Source organism: Tupaia chinensis, unplaced genomic scaffold (genome assembly GCF_000334495.1).
Source record: "Tupaia chinensis unplaced genomic scaffold, TupChi_1.0 Scaffold000063_1, whole genome shotgun sequence".
Classification (NCBI taxonomy): domain Eukaryota; kingdom Metazoa; phylum Chordata; class Mammalia; order Scandentia; family Tupaiidae; genus Tupaia; species Tupaia belangeri.
Window position 1 is genome coordinate 7,087,218 of NW_006159521.1, and position 20,483 is coordinate 7,107,700.

General features: G+C 44.8%; 1 protein-coding gene across 2 annotated transcripts in view; it reads left to right on the top strand.

Annotated features, from left to right (window-relative positions):
- Nucleotides 1-20,483, top strand: part of MYO1E (myosin IE) — a 301,820-nt gene that overhangs the window by 111,524 nt on the left and 169,813 nt on the right. For both annotated transcript variants that reach the window (XM_027765947.1, XM_006141773.3), the window contains exons 3-4: nt 13,530-13,619; nt 17,068-17,162. In XM_027765947.1, coding sequence (XP_027621748.1) covers nt 13,530-13,619; nt 17,068-17,162 — 185 coding nt within the window. The remainder of the gene's footprint in view (nt 1-13,529; nt 13,620-17,067; nt 17,163-20,483) is intronic.

Sequence of the window (20,483 nt, forward strand, 5' to 3'; positions counted from 1 at the left end):
ATGATTTTATTTAACTTTATTTATGTATTATTTATTATAATTTGACCAGAGAGGGACAGGGCAAGAGAGCAAGAGAGAGAGAGAAAGAAACCTGCCAGGTCTGGGACTCGAACCACGGTCAGCCACATGGGTGTCCAGTGCCTTAACCACCACACCACCTGCCACCACCACCCCTTTTAAGTTCATTCATTTATTCCATGAATGAGAAGGAGAGACAGAGACAGATGCACACTGTTGACTGGGGCCTAGTACGGGATCCACTTCCAGCTCCAGCCCACACGGCACATATATATGCCCAGTGGACCCAGGGAGGTCTCTGGATGCAAATTGGCAACCTTTCCTCATGGGTTTTTCTCACAAAGCATTGTTTGTTTTTTGTTTGTAGTTTTTGCTATAGGATGTTTGTGCCTGCTTGAGAGAGGGAAAGTGTGAAATCACCCCCGAGGGGGACGGCCACTTAGCAATCCCTTCTTTACTTTCCTCTTGGGATTTGGACATGCCGCCCCCCTCCTACCCCTCCCCCCATATCCAGCACGATTTTCAAGCCACTGGGTCCAGGACTCTAACCAAGAAGCTGACCTTGTGGGACCTAACACCTTAATCTCCATGCTACCTAATGGCCTACAGATCATTGTATTTTATCACTGTGCCACTGCCTGGCCCCCTAAACCTGTGCTTTTCTTTTTTAGTTTTTCTTTGTAGAGGGTGTGTACCCTCACTGGACAGAGATAGGGGAGTGGGTGAGAAATCACATACCGAGGAGATGGCCATGCCTCAGTCCCCTCTCCTCCATTCTTCTCTTGGGATTTTGGGCATGTTTAACAAGCTGCCAAGTCCAGGACTTGAACCAGGCAGTTGGCCTTGTTGGGATCCAGCACTTTAACCACCATGCCACCTGCTGGCCCCTAAACCAATGCTTTTAAGGGTTAACATATATATTTGGACTTGTTAGCTACATTATAATGACATTACTTTTTAACTTATTATTATTATTTAAAAATTCTTTTGCTAAATAGGGCACGTGCACGCACAGAGAGACACAGAGACAGCGAGAGGGAAAATGAGAAATCACCACGTCACAATCCCTTTTCCTTCTGTCCTCAGGATTTTGAGCACACACGCACACACACTGGTGGGATTTTTAAGCCACCGGATCCAGGACTTGAACCACGCAGTCAGCCATGTGGGATCCAGCGGCTTAACCACCATGCTACTTGCTGGCCCCAGCTTATGTTAAATTAGAATAATACTTATCTATTTATAGGATACCATGTGATGCTTCTACACACACACACATTAGGTCGTTGGGAAAGCCGCGGTATTTTTCTGTGCAAGAACGCGCCTTGACTTTGCCGACAACCCAGTATACGTCGGGGCGTGACTAAAGCTGATTAACATGTGCATCACCTCACGTCCTTTCTTTGTAATGCATACGTTTAAAATATACTCTCTTGGCAATTTGGAGATACACATTATGCTACGATCTACTTAGAATGGCATCTTGATCGTGGGTGGCAGCCCACTGCCATTTCTGTCGGAGCGGTTTTGCAGGAACACAGCCGTGTGGGTCCCTTCACGTCCTGCCGTCCCTTGCTGCCCTGTCCAGACTGCTTTCTGGCTCCCGTGTCAGGGCTGGGTAATTCCCACAGGGCCGTCTCGCTGCAGAGTCTCCCATAATTATGTTGCAGCCCTTTATAGACAAAAGCTGCTGATTCCTGCAGCTTTTGATGTAACCATTTGGAAGTACTTGTGATAAAGCATAAGCTCTTATTTTATTTGGTCAAAAAATTGAAATATGCTTACTTTATCTGAATGTAACAGTGTCATAATGCTTTATCATTTAATGCTTCAAAGTTATTTTTATTCATTATTTTATTTATTTATATGTTATTTGAAAAATTGTTTTGCCAGAGGGTGTATGCACTCACCAGGGAGGGAGGGAGGGGGGGGGAGAGAGAGAGACAGAGAGGAGAAAGTACCTTCCCCAATGGGACTTGGTCACACCACAGTTTCTCCTCCATTTCTTTACCCTGCTGGAACTCTGGACACACACATACATGCTCAGAGGTGTTGTACAGGCCATTGGGACCAGGGTTCAAATTGTGTGATTGGTCCTGTGGTTCACCAGGCCATGGGACCACTGTCAAAATATTGTAACCACGTATGGGAACAGCAATTGGCATAATGGCTATGTCGCTGGACTACCATGTAGTCAACCGTGGTTCAGTTCCCAGACTCGGTGGCTTAAACTCACGCCGGGTGCATGTGCATGCATGCCTTAGATCCCGAGAGAATGGAGGAGAAGGGATTGTGGTGTGGCCATTCCCCCTGGGGGTGCTTTCTCACTTTCTGTCTCTCTATCTCTGTCTTTCTGGCAAGCACATGCACCCTATAGCAAAAACTTCTCTTAAAAAAAAGAAAAAATTGTATTCACTTTTGTTTGTTTGTTTTAAATAAGGAGAAAGAGCAGGAGGGAGAAAGGTATTTTTTACCAGATTATGCCATTGTGATCCTCGCCTCAGCCTCTCAGTAAGCCAGTATTGCAAAGATCTCTCTCTAAATAAATAAATTTAGTTATCTGCGTGCCTTGATTTCCTGACTGGTAAACTGGGATTGCTAACTGTGGATGACTTTGTGGGACTGGCTCCCTTAACTGCTGTGCTGTGGGGCCAGTCCTGTAAACATGGTTTTTGATAAACTGGGTAGTGTTTAAAATGATGTCCAGACCCAGCCAAGTTGCATAGTGGTTAAGGTGGCTGGATCCCACTTGGCTGACTCTACAGTTCAAGTCCCAGACCTAGTGGCTTGAACAACATACCAGCTCATGTGCATACATGCCCAAAATCCCGAGAGGAGAATGAAGGTGAAAGGACTGCTGCGTGGCCATCCTACTGGGGAGTGATTTCTTGCTTTCCTTCTCTCTCTTTAGTGAGTGCATGTGCCCTATAGCAAAAACTAAAAAAAAGAAACAAGTGAAAACATAAAGTAAATGATGTCAGTAATCATCAGTAGTTAATACATCCTCAGCCCAGACAACCTTACTCCTCTCCATATAGATAATTTACTCTGGGGGACCAGCAGTTAGCGTAATGGCTATGTCGCTGGACTCCCACATAGTTGACCGCGGTTCGCGTCCCGGACCCGGTGGTTTAAACTCATACCGGACACGTGTGCATGCGTGCCCAGGATCCCGAGAGAAGAACGGAGGAGAAAGGATTGCGGCATGGCCATCCCCCTGTGGGGTGATTTCTCGCTTTCTGTCTCTCTGTCTCTCTCTGTCTGTCTGGCGAGCATACGCGCCCTATAGCAAAAACCTCTCCAAAAAAAAAAAAAGGAAAGATAATTTACTCTGAAAACACCAGGAGCTTTTCTAGGGCAGGGACTATGTCTCATATCTCCTCTTCAAAAAAATCAACGTTAAAACAAAACAACCTTTATGGGTCAGCAGGTGGCATGGAGGGTAAGGCTCTGGACCCCACATGGTTCTAGTCCTGGACCCGGTGACTTGGAACATCACACTGGGCACGTGCACACGTCCTCCCAGGAGGAGACTGGAGGAGGAGGCATGGCAGCGTGGCCATCCTCTCTGGGGAGTGATTCTCTCTGTTTCTTTCTCTCTCTGGTGTGCACACATGCCCTTTAACAAAACTTAAAAATAATCTTTAGAGCAATACATGTTTCTTTAACATGGCTTATAAAATCCAATCAGGAAAAAAAAAGAACACTCAAATTGCTTGGAATTCCACCACACGTTAGTTATTTTTTTTTTAAATAATTATTTTATTTAGCTTTTAAAATTATTTATTTATTTTAATTTGACCAGAGAGGGACAAAGTGAGAGAGAGAGAGAGAGGGAAAGTGAGAAAGCAAGCTGCCAGTTGGCCATGTGGGAGTCCAGCGCCCCAACCACCACGCCACCTGCTGGCCCCACACATGTTAGTTTTTATAAATCACACTGTGTGTATCTCTTGATTTAACCACATAGAGACATGCGTATGTGTGTGCTTCTTACTGTTTTTGTCTTTTTTTTTTGGAGAGGTTTTTGCTATAGGGCACATGCACTCACCAGAAAGAGAGAGACAGAGAAACAGAAAGCAAGAAATCACCCCCCAGGGGTGATGGCCACGCCGCAATCCCTTCTCTCCTCCATTCTCCTATTGGGATCTTGGGCATGCATCCACATGTGCCCGGCTTGAGTTTAAGCTGCCGGGTCCAGGACTCAAACTGCAGTCGACTACATGGGAGTTAGCGACATAGCCATTACGTTAACTGCTGGTCCCACGTTTTTGTTCATTTTAACAAAAATGCAGGGCCTCCTGCATCATGTACTGTTTGGTTTCCCGCATCATCGCAGACGTGGTGCGTGTTCATTGAAAATGCGCAGAGCATCGAGACTTGCTTTATAAATTCAGACAACAGAATTTTGAAATGGCTCGCAGAAAGGAGGCTGATTAAGCGCCTTTGAACTAATGCCGCTGAATGGATGGCTGAGTAATCACGTGCTCTGCTGAGGAAATGAGCTACTTGACCACTAATGACTTGATGTGTTAGAAATCTCTGCCCACTCGGTCCACGGGAAGCCCAGCACAAATGCGCTTTCTCTCAGTAGCAGAGTGACTTTCAATCTGAGGAAGCCCGGTGGATGTTTGTGAGACCATACCAGGGATCTGGCTTGTAGAGCTTTTCCTCTGATAAGTGTTAATGACCTCCTTTACTGTTTCAGTGCTAACAAAATGTTATAATTGAGCAGCATTATTGTAAATGAGGCGTTCAGCTAACCCCCCCTCCTCTCTCCTGTGTTTAATTGTTAAGGCAAGAAGAGATTTGATTTCGCATGAAGTTGTAAAGTGGCTCATTTTGCCTTGTCTGTTAGTGTATCTAATACTGTACTGAAGGGCAGTGTTTAGAACAATCATTTGTTATGCATTCGAGCTGAATGCACATCTCCTCGTTCTACATGAGGGGGACAAATCGACTTAAAAATGTTGACATTGTACCAGTAAAACCCCGTACTTTCGTGCTATTTATCCTAAGACAAGGGAGGTTTAGTTTACCATCCACGTGTGGCGAATGCTGCCCTACTTCCTACAATTACGTTCTAAAATATCTGAGGCAAACACTGCAGCGGTCTCTCTTGTGCTTGGCCAGACATCCTCTGTAGCCACTTGGCCCGTGAGAGTCGTTTCAGCGTAGAGCACTTCATGCTCATTGGCTCCAACTTTCCCCAAACTTGTTTTTCCTCCACGACCACACTCAAGTGTGTTTGGCATTTTTAATCCTTGAATTAGGAGTTCAGACGTCTGTGCCAGACCCACTGGAGCTCTAGGCCGTGTCATTTTTCCAAGTGAGGTTTGGCCCTTGGCAGCTCGTTCACGTGGAGGGGGCCTCTTGGAGTGAGGCGGGCGTGGGCCTGGCAGCTGGAGCCAAGCCTTGGCTCACGTATGTGACTCTGGACAAGTCTCCTCACCTCCCTGCCTTGGTGATGCACCCAGGGAAGTTGACTCCGTCAGTGTGGGCAGCTTTGGGGAATTCACTGGCCGTTAAAATGTTTTGTTAGAAAGGTTAAACTTTTGGGGCTGGCAGGTGGTGTGGTTAGAGGCACTCGATTCCCACATGGCCAACCACAGTTCGGGTCCTGGACATGGCAGTTTGCTTTCTCACTTTCTTTCTCTCTCACTCACTGTCTTGTTCTGGTGAAATTGAAATAAATAAATAAATAAATAAAGTTAAATAAAATAATTCTTCAAAAAGAAAAAAGGAAAAAAAAAATAAGAAAGAAAGGTTAACCTTTGGAGCAGCAGGTGGCATGGTGGTGGTTCAGGCCCTGGATCGCACACGGCCAACTGCACGGTTGAGTCCCGGACTCATTGACTTGTGCCCAAAATCCGGAGAGGAGGAATGGAGGAGAAGGGACTGTGGCGTGGCCATCTCCCCTGAGGGCTGCTTTCTTACTTTCCCTCTTTCTTTCTCTAGCGAACACACGTACCCTATAGCAGAAAACAAAACAAAGCCAAAACAGGTTAAATCCTCAGTTTTGCCTAATAAGAGCATTCAAAATAAATATGCAGAAGTTCCACAACCATATTTTATAAAAGAATTTTATTTAAGTTTATTTATTTCTTTTATGAAAGAGATGGAGACAGGCACCCCCAGCAGGTCTTGATGCCCCCATCCACCCCCGGTCTCAGAGGGCACATACCACAGGTACTTGCGTGTATGCCTGGCAGTCTCAGGGAAGTCGCAGGTCGCAAACCCAGGACCTTTCCCTTGTGGGTCCAGTTGCATTATCACTGTGCCAATGCCTGGCCAGAAGAAAGGACATTTTAACACCAAAAATGTGAACAGGAAATAACTCCAGAATAAAAGATCATCCTTTCTGTTGAATAAGCTAAGTTTTTTTTTAAATTTCAGGGTGTTGTTTCTCTTTTTGTCATTCTTGCTGCAGGTCGATGAACACTCATACATTCACGGATGAGTTTTCATCCAATCAGTTAAAAATCTACTGGGTCTTCAGCAGTTGGCGTAATGGCTATGTCGCTGGACTCCATGTAGTCAATTGCAGTTTGAGTCCCAGACCCAGTGGCTTAAACTCACGCTGGGCGCGTGTGCGTGCGTGCCCAAGATCTCGAGAGGAGAATGGAGGAGAACGGATTGCAGTGTGGTCAACCCCCACCCCAGGGGGATGATTTCTCACTTTCTGTCTCTCTGTCTGTCTGGCGAGTGCACGTGCCCTATAGCCAAAACCTCTAAAAAAAAAAAATCTACTGGGTCCTTCTGTCTCTCATATTCTATTAAATAAGATGACTTTTTTGGGGGGAGGGGGCTCAAAGCTTTGTGTCTCCATGCATTTTGAAAATTAATCTATACCACACCTTCCCCACCAAAGATTACGTGGGTAGAGACAATGATCGGATCACTTTTTCCAAAGGCAAACCTGAATTATGTAGTAGGGAGTGGGAGTGAGAGTTGTGGGGAGTTCCCTGCAGGTCCCAACCCACCAGGAGACCTGTGCTCCCAGGGAAGTAGCTGAGGTCTCTGCAGACCCTGCCTGGTGCAAAGGGTGGAAATTGTTTAGAGAAACAATGAGGACAAACGCCTATCTGAAACAACATGTTTGTTTCCTTTAAATCTAAATTAAATTCTCTTGTCAGAATTCTTCTGAGTTAGTCAGATTTGTAGCTACTTAGCATAGAAACGGGCCACATTTATTTTTCAGAAATCCTCCCAAATATTAGGGCCTTTGAGAACATACTGGGAAATTTAGGGTTGTGACTACAGTTCTTCCTCGTTATTCTAATTCTAGTCCTTGACCAAAAGAGGTGTTTCCTCCCCTCTGAATGTTTCCTTAATCAGACTAACAGTAATTATATACTCTACTTAGTGCAAAATCAAGAATTTATGAGCTCTCCATCCCCCCTGGGGGGTGATTTCTCGCTTTCTGTCTCTCTGTCTCTGTCTGCCTGGCGAGCGCACGCGCCCTATAGCAAAAACCTCTCCAAAAGAAAAAAAAAAGAATTTATGAGCTCTCTTATGTAGCAGATTATTTAAACAGAAAACAAAAACTGACCACTCGAGGTTACTTGAGGACCTGTATTCAACTGAATTTATACTTACTGGGTGTGTGGGTTTCTTGGGCAGGAAGGGCTTGATGGGAAGGTGCTACCTTTGGCTCATGTCCTCAGGGAAGCCCCCTCTTCTTCCTTTTTTTTTAAAAAAAGAAATATTTATTTAATTCATTTTATGATTATTTAATTCTCTACAGGGCATGTGCACTCACCAGAGAGAGAGAAAGTAAGAAAGTAAGCAGCCAGGTCTGGGACTCATGGTCGGCCATGTAGGAGTCTAGCACCTTAATCACCACCCCGCCTGCTGACCCTGTGTTCTTTGTGCACAGTGATCAATTTGTCCAGGTGGCTTTAGCAGCATTTACAACTAAGGGCAGGTGAGCTCTTCTCCATGGCAAGGTTGTATTTGCCCAAGTTTGTTTTACCAGGGTAGGATGTAGAATAGACCCAATGTAGACATCACTGAACTCCCACATTGCTGACCACGGTTCGAGTCCCAGACCCGGTGGCTTCAAACTCATGCCAGGCACATGTACGTGCCCAAAATCCTGCGAAGAGAATGGCGAAGAAGAGATTGTGGCATGGCTATCCTCCCAGGGGGTGATTTCTCACTTTCTGTCCCACTGTCTCTGTCTCCCTGGTACCCTGTAGCAAAAAAAAAAAAAATTTCTCCAAAAACAAAAAACCGAGTTTACCATAAAACCGATTCTATTTGTTTAGCATGAGAATCAGAATGAGAGATAAACCTCACTCATTTTGATTTGAATAAATCCACACCATGTGGAAAGGATTCTGAAAAAGATCCAAGTAAGAAAGATAGATATTTGAATACACAAAGAATCTGTTAGCTGACCATGGTTTGAGTTCTGGACCTGGTGGCTTGATTATCACATCGGGCACGTGTGTGCGCGCCCAGAATCCTGAGAGGAGAATAGAGGAGAAGGTATTGTGGTATGGCCATCCTCCCTGTGGGTGATTTCTGACTTTCCCTCTTTCTGTCCCTGTCTTCTCTGATGAACACATGCACCCTAAAAAAAATCCTTATAAAAATAAAAAAATCTGTTAGAAGAGCCCACAGGGCTGTTGATCCAAGCCCCTCTGCCCTGCATTAAATCCTACGCTGCCGATTTAGGGGAGCCTGATAAGATAAAGGTGCCTGGCTAAATTCGAATTCCAGATCAACAAGTAACTTTTTAGTGTATGTGTGTCCCAAATACTGTGTGAGGATCATACTTACTTAGGACACAGTTTATACTACAGATATTATTCAGCACTTATCTGACCTTTAAATTTAGCTAGATTTTCTGTGTCTGTATTTGCTAAATGCAGAAAGTCTCCTAATAGGAGCCGGCAGGTGGCTTGGTGGTTAAGGGCTGGACTCCCACATGGCTCACCGTGGTTCAGATCCCAGACCTAGAGGCTTGCTTTCTAACACTCTCTCTGACCAAACTGGAAAATAATAATAATAATAAAAGTTAAATAAAATAATTTTTTAAAATTTTAAATTTTAAAATAATGATAATATTATTAATAGCAGAAGCAATACCTGCCAGTCTTAGAAAGACATTATAGCTTGATGAATTAGAGTTGTAGACACTGCAGTCAGGCTGGCTGGGTTTGAATGCTAGCAAGCATGTGACTTGGGGCCTATTTATTTGTTTATACTATTAATAATGTGCTATATAAGGAGATCACCTGAACTCTTGCTTTTTCACTAAGTAGACTACATTTATTCAATTTCTCTATGCCTCAGTTTCCCTGTAATGACTTAGGATTACTAATCGTAGCTGTTCTGTGGGCTGCTTAGATGAGTACCATGTAACTGTGCTTATGTTCGATTAGTTTTCATCACTGTGTACTGAATCTTGGCTCCAGCATCATGGGCACCTCTTATCGGCTGAATATTAGTATGTTTGTTCATCTGTTCTAAATTTTACCTTAAGAAGAAAAAGTAGGCCACCAGTCTACCATTGGTCTCACCTGACTTTGACAACTGGAAAAACATTTGCCGATCTCAGGCTCCTGGTCCTCCTTCCTAACTCTGTAGTGATTTCCAGTGGGGATTCACTGGCTCATCGACACCCTCTCTGAGCACGTGGGCTGCCCCAGACAGTACTTGGGAATGAATGTCGGATGTGCTCTAAGAACACCTCTTACTCAGTGTGCAGAACTTTCAGGTCTGAGGACGTTTCTGCTCAGTGACAGAGGAAGCAAGCAGTGACCACGTCGTTCTGCATTCTCACCTTCGTGTATGCATACTTTTTTTTTTTTTTTTTTAAGTATTGACTCATGGACCAGCAGGCACTGTGGTGGTTAGGGCACTGGACTCCTTATGGCTGACTCTGCAGTTCAAGTCCTGGACCTGACAGTGTGAAAAACACACCAGACACGAGTGCGTGCATGTTCGAAATCCCAAAAAGACAGGGAGGAGAAGAAATGTCGGTGTAACCATCCCCCCCTGGGGGGGAGTGATTTCTGACTTATCCTCTTTCTTTCTGTCTCTCTGGTGAGCACATGTTCCTGTGGCAGAAATCTTTTTTTTTTTTTTAAAGAGTGATTTTTGCTATTGGGTGTGTGTGCTCACTGGAGAGACAGAGAGACAGCAAGAAATTGCTTTCAATTACTTTGCTTTCTCATAGGGGGATGGCCACACTGCAAACCCTTCTCCGTCTTTCTCTTGGGATTTTAGACGCACCTGGCATGAGGCTCAAGCTCCTGGATCCAGGACTCGAACTGCGGTTGGCCGTGTGGGAGTCCAGTGATGTAACCATTACGCCATCTGCTGGTCCCAGAAAAAAAATCTTTAAAAGGAAAAAGTACAAATCCATGGACCAGCCCATGGCCTAGTAAGTTAAGGGAGCCAGATCACACAAGGTCAGCCATGGTTTGAGTCTCAGCCCCACTGGCTTGAGTACCACAGTGGGTGTATGTCTGTGTATGTGTGTGCCCCAGACCCCAATAAGATGGGGAAATGGAGGAGAAAGGATTGCAGCAGGACCTTACTCCATTTAGGGGTGTGTTCTCTTTGTCTCTCTCTGGTGAGTATAGGTATATGTGTTCTCTGGTCAAAAAAATGAGTAATCCATCCATATTCAGTAATAATAATAATGCTGCATCTCATCCAAATTAAGAAGCCACAGATGGAATGTGTATCATGGGACTGGCTCTGTGGTACAGAAGTTAGGTGCAGCATAGAGGAAGCCAGATCCCACAAGACTGACTGGGGTTTGAATCCCAGCCCTGCTGGCTTTATGCCTCGTTCATGTTCCCAGGATTCTGTACAAATGGAGAATTGGCGGGAGAAGGATTGTAGCTTGACCAGGCCTCGCTGGGAAGTGTGCCCCTCTCCCTTATGTACTCATGTACTCTGCCTTATAAGTAAAAATAAATGAACTTTTAAAAAATTATATGTCAGGGCTGGCAGGTGGCATGGTGGTTAAGGACTCTGTACTCCCACATGGCCGACCATGGTTCGATTCCCAGACCTGGTGGCTTGGTTTCTTTCTCTCTCTCTCCTCACTCTGTCCCTCTCTGGTCAAATTAAAATAAATAAAGTTAAATAAAATAATCCTTTAAAAAATTATGTGTCGGGATCAGCAGTTGGTATAATGGCTTTGTTGCTGGATTCCCATGTAGTTGATCGCAGTTCAAGTCCCGGACCTGGCGGCTTAAACTCACACCAGGCATGTGTGCGTGCGTGCCCAAGATCCCGAGAGGAGAATAGAAGAGAAGGAAGGAATTGCAGCATGGCCATCCCCCCTAGGGTTGATTTCTTGCTTTCTCTCTCCCTGTCTCTTGTCTTTCTGGCAAGCGCACGTGCCCTATAGCAAAAATCTCCCCCCCCCAAAAAAGTATGTGTCATCATTTCAGAGACATTAGCATGACAAAATGTATATCTTAGAGGATATTAATAAAATAGCGATAATGCATTGAGCATTTGATCTCGACGATTTTATTTAGTTCTCACAGCGAGGCTAGGAAGTAGGTCCTGTTTTCACCTCTATCATCCATTAAGCAGGGCCTGGAGGTGTGACTTACCCACAGTCAGAGTGGAACTGGGTTTAAGGAAACGGGCAATCTGACTAGACACCCTTGGGCTGCTGGAATTGACACCTATGTCCTAATATGTAAATATGTGTTTTCTTGGGAGAGAAGATCTCTCTCTCTTTTTTTTTTTTATTTTGTTTTGTTTTTAATTGCCTGAGGGTGTGTGCACTTGCCAGAGAGAGAAGGAGAGAGAAAGAGAAAGTACCGCCTAGTGCAGCATGGTTGTGTCAGGATTTGGGGCACATGCACCCACACATGCACCCGGCGTATTTTTGAAGCCAGGCCAGGATTAGAACCACTGTAGGTTATGTGAGATCCAACTTCCTTAACCACTGAGATATGGAACCAGCTCAGTTTTACCTTTTTTTAAAAAATTATTTATTTTATTCATTATTATGATTTTTAATTTGATCAGAGAGAGACACACACAGAGAAAGAGAGAGAGAGAGAAAGCAAGAAAGCTACCCCCCAGATCCAGGACTCAAACCATAGTCGGCCATATGGGAATCCAGCACCTTAACCACTACACCACCTGCCAGCCCCCAGTTTTACTTTTTGAATCATAAAACTTCTAAACATTGGGAAGTGAATGATTAAAAGAAACATTTCTAAATATGTATATATTTTTTGTTTTTGTTGTTTTGACTACTTTTTCCCTCCAGGTGGGCAAGGAGTTTGTTTTATCTAAAGGGTTTTTATAGTGTTAGAACAACCTTTTATTTGGACACATTAAAATGCATTGTGTCAAAATGTTTAGGGACCAGCAGTTAGCGTAATGGCTATGTCGCTGGACTCCCACATAGTCGACCGCGGTTCGCGTCCCGGACCGGGTGGCTTAAAACTCACGCCAGGCGCATGTGTGTGCGTGCCCAAGATCCCGAGAGGAGAACGGAGGAGAAGGGATTGCAGCGTGGCTATCCCCCCTGGGGGGTGATTTCTCGCTTTCTGTCTCTCTGTCTGTCTGGCAAGTGCACGCGCCCTATAGCAAAAACCTCTCAAAAACTAACAACAACAAAAAACCTTTTAAGGCCCAGCATAAACACATCCTCTCTGAGAGACCCTCCTGTACTTCTCATATGGAACAATAACTTTTTCCCCCTAAATCTGACCTATGTGGGTTTGTCATTTTCTTTGAATATGGTCTTATGGATGCTGTTCAATTCCGCTAAGTTTCTGGGGCACAGACAAACAGTTCAATTGATCTTATGTCTCTAATGTGTTAAATGAGTATATGAAAATGTTTTAGGACTGGCCCTGTCACCTGGAGGTTAACAGAGTCGGAATCCTCATGGCCAACAACGCAGTTTGCATCCTGCCCCCAGTGGCTTGGAAAACACACCAGGCCCGTGTGCGCCCATGCCCCAAGTCCCCACAGGGTGGAGAAGTGGAGGAGGAGGGATTGTGGCACTCCCCAGGGGAGTGCTGTCTCAATCTCTTCTCTCTCTGTCTCTTTCTGGTTAGCGCATGCACCTTCTGGCAAATTAAAAAAAGAAAGTTTATATTTTATAAACTCTGTGTGTGTGTGTGTGTGTGTGTGTGTGTGTGTGTGTGTGTGTGTGTAAGTTCCAAGGGAAAAATACCAACCACTTGAGAGAAAAGATACCTACTCTTTTCACTCCTTGGCCATTTCTGTTTGTTTTCTCCTGGTACAGTCTTGAAAAGATGTTCTTTAATTCATTTAAAATAACGTTCTCTTTTTGTAGCACCTGGTAATCAAACTCATTCTTCTTCTTGAGAAACAAAGGCTGAGCAGGTTGAAAAACTGCTTTTGACTTGATTTGCAGTCTTCTAGAAGACAAGGACATGTTCTTTCCTTTTGGACAGTTATTACGAGTTGATGATCACATCTGACTACCTAATCTGAACAGCGTGTAGCCACGAAGATTCACGATGGACCTTAACTGGGTTTAAATCCAGACATACATAGGATCCGTGTTAATTTCAGTCAACCCTTTTAAGCAGATGCCGTATTTTGGGGAAAAGGAAATTGAGATGTACCAAGGAGCGGTAAGTCCTGTGCTCTGTAAATTATGGCAGCGCTTCGGGCGTTTGTGGTGTTCCCCTCGTTTTTCTTAAGTTACAATACATTTGCATTTTATTATGAATTATTTACTGGGGATGCTCAAGTAACATTGTTTGATTTTTTTAATAATGTTCCTCTCTGTAGAATGCAGTTCAAAAACGCATAGGACTATCTAATAATTGAGCCTTATTTATATACAAAATTTGTTAACAGGGATGTAGGGCCTCCTGCTTCCACATATGCCACAAAATTCCAAGGAATAAACATCAGTAGCAGGTAAAGAATAAATAAGGCTGGATCAGCAGATGGTGTACTACGTGGTTACGTCACTGGAATCCCATGTAGTCAAGTCACTGGAATCCCATGTAGTCAACAGCTGTTCAAGTCCTAGACCCAGCAGCTTAAAAACTGGGCGGGCGCGTGTGCGTGCGTGCCCAAAATCACGAGAGGAGAGGGGGTTGCGGCATGGCCATCCCCCCCTGTGGGGTGATTTCTCACTTTTTGTCTCTGTCTCTCTGGTGAGTACACATGCCCTATAGCCAAAATCTCTCTTAAAAAATATTTTTAAAAACTAATTAATAAGGCAGTGGACACCATCTCTCAGAATCTGCACCTTGGTTCAGTGGTGGCTTTCACTGGAACATGAAAGAGGAATCTTCTGTCACTTCATTTATTAATGTGACCCTCCACTCCACTCCCTGTCATTGCAGCTATGTGATAGAAATAGAAACCGCAACCCTCTTTCTTATTTTCCCCCCTGTGCTCATCGCTTCCCCAGGCCTCCCCATAGCTGCATCTTTCTCCTTCCCTCTTCCTCCCCTCGTTTCTTCTCAGCAGAAGCACAGAGTATTCTTTAATCCTGACCCCTGGAAAACAAACAGAAGGGCGCCCACACAGATTCATCAGTTGAAGTGGAAGGCAATTTACTCGGAGCAAGAGCCCACCCCATTGTTGCCAGATGAATGGTGCTGGTCGCTGGAGCCGAAGGAGGCTGCCACGCGAGAGACCTTTGATAATGCTGCCTTTATGGGAGCCCAGCACAAGGGAGGCACTGTCAGCAGGGGCGGGGCCCTGCCCTGGCGCCCGGATCCGCAGGGCCCCGGGGCAGCAGGCGCAGAGCTGGCTCCACGGCTCGGTGACAGCCGAGTGTGGTGGATGGAAGGGCAGTGCATGCTGGTTTCTTTCCAGTCTCTGAAAAGGACTGGTGCACACCAGGCTCTTCTAGAACATTCATCTTTCGAAGAGCTTTCTTTAAAGCAGTGTAGAATTTTTCAGAGTATGCTTATTTTCACTGAATGGTAACAGAGTGTTGTAAAACTGGTATTTATTGAGTGCCCTGTGTGGTGACACTTGTGTGACATGCTAGCTGTGCATTACTGCCTGCCTCATTTCACGGAGGGGGAAACTGAGGCCCCGAGATTCTGCTGAGTGGCGGGGCTAGGACTCGAAGTCCGTTTGTAATGGCTTTCAGGCTCTCAGGGAGGGAGGAATGAAGTAGAGGAACTGCCTGCTCCGTAGTTCTCCCAGGTAACTGACCGGCTCACTGAGACCACAGATGGAAGCCAGTGTGAAAAGCACAGAGCGACGTGCCAAGGTCCGGTGTGATGTCGTTAAGCCATGTCGAAGTGCCATTGGCCAATGACTTTGTCCATAGTTTCCTGTCAGCTCCATTTCCTTCTATTTCCCATCCGCTTTTCTTTCCTTTAAGCCTCTACTTCCCTGTTTTCAAAGAGACATTAAAAGTACCCCCTGTGTACCCTTCTTCAAATGTTCTAATTAACATCATTTAAAATAAAACTTGAATAAAATATTGAAACCTAAAAAAAAAAAAATTACTCCCTGTTCAGGTCAGCTGGTGGCATGGGGGTTAAGGCGACTGGATCCCACATGGCTGACTATGGGGTTCCACTCCCGGACCCGGCAGCTTGATAAAGATGGGTGCCCGCAATCCCAGTAGAAAAATGGAGGAGAAGGGATTTCGGAGTGGCCATCCTCCCCTGGGGTGCATAAAGGGGTGCATTCTTATCCTTCTCCATTCCCTGGTGAGCAGTGCAAAAGCCCTATAGTAAAAAGAAAAAAAAAGAAAAGAAAAAAATTACCTCCTGTGTCTGGGATAGAAGCAGTCCATCTAAGACTGAATCCTGTGGTCCCACCCATATACCCATCCGACCATAAGGTAGAAACATGTTTTTCTGGTCCCTGTCAGGCCTTCCACCCTCCCTGGCGGTTCCCTGTGAGCCTCCAGCCCACAGCACAGGGGGTCACGGGGCACTGCACACACCAGTGCCTACCGTGTGGGAGCACCCAAGCCCCCTGTCCACCCTGGTGTGACAGAACTCGGGGGCAGTTTCCGAGCCAGGCCCATTGCTGCATCATGAAGCAGAAAGATGCTTTATGCAGGTCATGCCTCTCCTTAGCACACAGCTCTACCTTTCCCCCATCACCCCAGCTCCCCGTGAGACCTTGCAGCCCGGCATTCTTACCCCCACTTCAGAGATGGGGCCAGTGAACAGGCAGTTCCCAACGTCTTTTCATTCTGGACCTGGTGTCCTTTTCACTCTCTTAGGTTGAATAACCTTCCATTTCAGGAGTGTTCTTTCCCCACACATACACCACATGAACCAGTTTTCTTTTTTAGTGATTTTGAGTGAGTGTGGGAGGTAGGTGTCAAGAAATTAAATAAAGCAAATTAAATAAATCAATTAAACTTGGGCCCAGACGGTGAATTTATTAGGTATAGAGAACATATTTGGTTCCATATTTATGCATAGCTAAGATATTCTATGAGACTACATGTCAATCCCAGGAAGATACCTTTGGTGGGGCAGAATTTTTTCCCCTAATTAAGATTGAAGCAAACTGGCCCAACCAGTTTATCCCTTAACACACACACACACACACACACACACACACACACACACTACTCCTCCTGCCCTCTTAGGGAAAATTTAGTTTCTTTTTCTCATTTTGGAATAGTCTCATTTAATTCCTTCTGAGATCCCTGAACCCACAACTTTCCTCTTAGAAGAAATTACATAGGAATTTAGAATTTTTGTAGAAGGCAGATGCAGGTTTGTGGTAGGCCTCTTGGAAGACCTGTTACCCAAGTGTCTTCAGACACACTTAGAAGTGGAATGCCGTCTGCAGAGGCGTGTTGGGCTGGAAGGGTGTGGTGCCGGAGTCTCTGAAGGCGAAGGTCATGTCTGAGGGCTGAATCACACGTATGCCCACAGGAGAGTCCTTCCAAGTCCCATCTCGATTTTGTTAGGGTGTGACTCTTTATGACCTAGGAAATTGGATGAATTCTCGTATCATGCGGTGTTTATGATGTTAGAACCACAGTGGTGAATTCATTTTCAGGGCCTAGTAAAGCGTGTAATGTGTCCCTGTATCTGACCACGGTTGTGTGTTTTTCGTTTTTTGCTTTTGTAGGCACAATATGAAAACCCACCACACATCTACGCCCTGGCAGATAACATGTACAGAAACATGATCATCGACAGGGAGAACCAGTGCGTCATCATTAGGTAAGAGAAGGATCTGTGTGAGTAGGCTGGCGGGCGTGAGACAGCTGTGCTTCCACAGTTCCTCATGTCAGAGGCTGGCTCATGTGTGCAGGTGACAAGCAGGCCGGCTGCTTCATGTGGGCTTATTTTAGAGCTCTGTATGCTAGAACTCCATATCATAAAAGATTTTCGCTTCAAGGACCAGGAGGTGGTGTGGTGGTTCAGGCACTGGACTTCCACATGGAAGACCATGGTTCGAGTCCCAGACCAGAAGGCTTGCCTTCCCACTTACCCTCTCTTTCTCTCTTTCTGTTGCCCTCTGGTAAGTGCACGTACCCTAAGACAGATTAAAATAATAATAATAATATAATAATAATAGATACAATTCAATACACAATTCTTTAAAAAAAAAAAAAAGGCTTTCAGCTTCCACCGGGTTGCTGTTTACGCCCCTGATGCTTAAGAGATTAAGGCTTTAGGGTGCGTGGGGCCGCCCAGATCATCTTCTGGCTGCCAAGGTCAAGGTTTGCCTTCTCACTCTGGGTGAGAGTCATCACGCCCCTCCCCCCATCTGAATGTGCTCTTGATCCACTCCGAGTTGGGAGTCTTCATGTCATGAGTGTAGTAAGCCTGGTCACTGTCTCGTCAGCTGGGATCTCTGTTTCTAGGTCTCTCTTGTCACTTCCTTAGTTTTGTAGCTCAGGCGTTTGCACCTCCATCCTCTCCTTCTGAGGACATTACTGGTAAATGCCGCCTTAGGTGTCTGTAGCTACATGATTAATCCAACCCAGTCTTGATTCTTGCTGGGTATAAGAGCTTCTAAAATTGTGTTTATTACGATGAATTTTTCAAATATATAGAAACTATAAGCATCCACAGTCCCATGACTTAAGATGGGACAGTTAACATTTTATCATAAATATTGTGTTCATTGTGTTTTTTAGCTAATTTTCTTTCTGGAGAGGTTTTTGCTATAGGGCAGGTGTACTCACCAGAAAGACAGAGAGAAACAGAGAGACAGAAAGCGAGAAATCACCCCCCAGGGGGAATGGTCACGCCACAATCCCTTCTATTCCATTCTCCTCTCGGGATCTTGGGCACACACACACATACACGCCCGGCGTGAGTTTAAGTCACCGGGTCCGGGACTTATAACATGACCAACTACATGGGAGTCCAGCGACATAGCCATTATGCCAACTGCTGGTTCCTAGCTAATTCTTTTTATCTGAAGCATTTTCAGAAAAACTTTTTGTTATGGATATTTACAGACATATGGAAAAATAGAAAAGATAGTATAATCTGTCCCTATGTATCTATCATGATAAAGGATATTATCGTACCTTGATAATGAATAATTCTTTTAATATCATGTCAATACCAATATCGTATGTATATTTTATATCATATCAACATTATCAGTATGCCAATTCCATGCCTATCTTATAAATTCTTTTTTTTTCTTTTTTTTTAAGAGAGAGATTTTTGCTATAGGCACGCCAGAAAGCAAGAAAACACCCCTCCACCCCCCAGAGGGATGACCATGCCGCAATCTCTTCTCCTCCATTCTCAGGATTTTGGGCACACACACACACACACACACACACACACACACACGCCCTATGTGTTTCAAGCTGCTGGGTCCATGACTTGAACTGCGGTCAACCGTGTGGGAGTCCAGCAACGTAATGATTACACTATCTGCTGGTCCCTCTTACAGATTCTTTATTGGTTTGTTTTGATTTAGAATCTAAGCAAGCCCCACACATTCTACCTCATTGCTGGGTCTCAAACCTCTTAATCAATAACAAGATGTCCTTGTTGATCTTTTTGTCTTCTAGAAATTTATTTGTTAAAAAAACCTGGGCCGGAAGGTGGTATGGTGGTTAAGATCCTGGACTCCCACATGACTGACTGTGGTTTGAGTCCCAGACCTGGCGGCTTGCTTTTTCCCTTTCTCTCTCTCTCTCAATCTTTCTTGTGAGTGCATCCGTCCTATAGCAAAATTTAAAAATAAATAAATAAGTAATTCTGAGATTAGCAGCTGGTTGAAGGATTACATTGCTGGACCCCCCCACGTAGTTGTCTGCAGTGCAAGTCCTGGACGCAGTGGCCTGAAACTCACACCGGGAGCACGTTCGCGTGTGCCCAAGATCTTGGGAGGAGAGTAGACGAGAAAGGATTGCAGTGTGGCCATGACCCCTGGGGAGTGATTTCTCGCTTTCTCTCACTCTGTCTCTCCAATGAGCACACACACCCTACAGCAAAAATCTCTCTTTAAAAAATAAATAAATAAATAAATAATTCTTTAAAAAAAAGGTTGTTTGTCCTGCAAATCTTTCTACAGTCTGGCATTGCTCGGTTGTGTCATGTGATGTGTGAATACTCACTGCTCCCTGTAGTTCTAAATTGGTAGTTTCATCTGAAAGCTTGGTCAGATTCGGATTCAATTTTTGCCAAACGCCCTTCATCAGGGATGTTGTGTAGTTCCTGCCTGTTGGTCCCTGTTTGTGTGACACTCAGATTGTCAGCAGACCCACCCGACCTTAGAAACTTATCTTACAGCCCCTGATTAATTAGTTGTCGAAAATTATCATTTTCTAATTCTGTTATGCCGTCTGCATTTATCAGTTTGGGTTTTATTATTTGGTAGCCTTAAGATATGCTCTAGAAGGGAAATTAGATAAAACACTCGATTCATTGCCTTGACTTACCGATTTTGAAAGCAATGGAGTTGTTGCCATAGCAACCTTCCAAGGTGATGGTTTTTATTTCCAGTATCATTCAGAACTAGTGGATTTTAAATATTGTGCCTGTTTAGCTCCATTGCGGTTATCCTTTTTTCAGACTCAAATGATCCTCTGCTTAACCAGTGAGAAGCCCTTGTGGCTCCTAAACATGGTCCCGGTCATGGGGCCTGATAGGTCTGGGCTTATTGTGCACAATAACTACCCCAGACCTAGAACTGGCCATTGCTCCCAGGGGCCCAGATTCATCTAAATGGGGAATGGCGTTTAGAGACCAGTACCCTGGGCACCACGAACACTCACTGCCCTGAGTCTCAAGGGATCTAGTTCTTTTTGGGGGGCAAAGCTAGGGAATAGGAAATTTTAAAAAGATAGCTCGTTGCAAAGATAACAGGATTTTTTTAAAGAGATTTTTGCTATAAGGTGCATGCACTCTTTGGAGAGACAGAAATAAAAAAATTACCCACCACGGGGATGGCCAAGCCACAGTCCTTTCTCCTCAATTCTCCTCTAGGGATTTTGGGCACGCATGCACATGAGCCCAGCATGAGTTTTAAGCTGCTGGTTCTGGGACTCGAATTACAGCTGCTGGTCC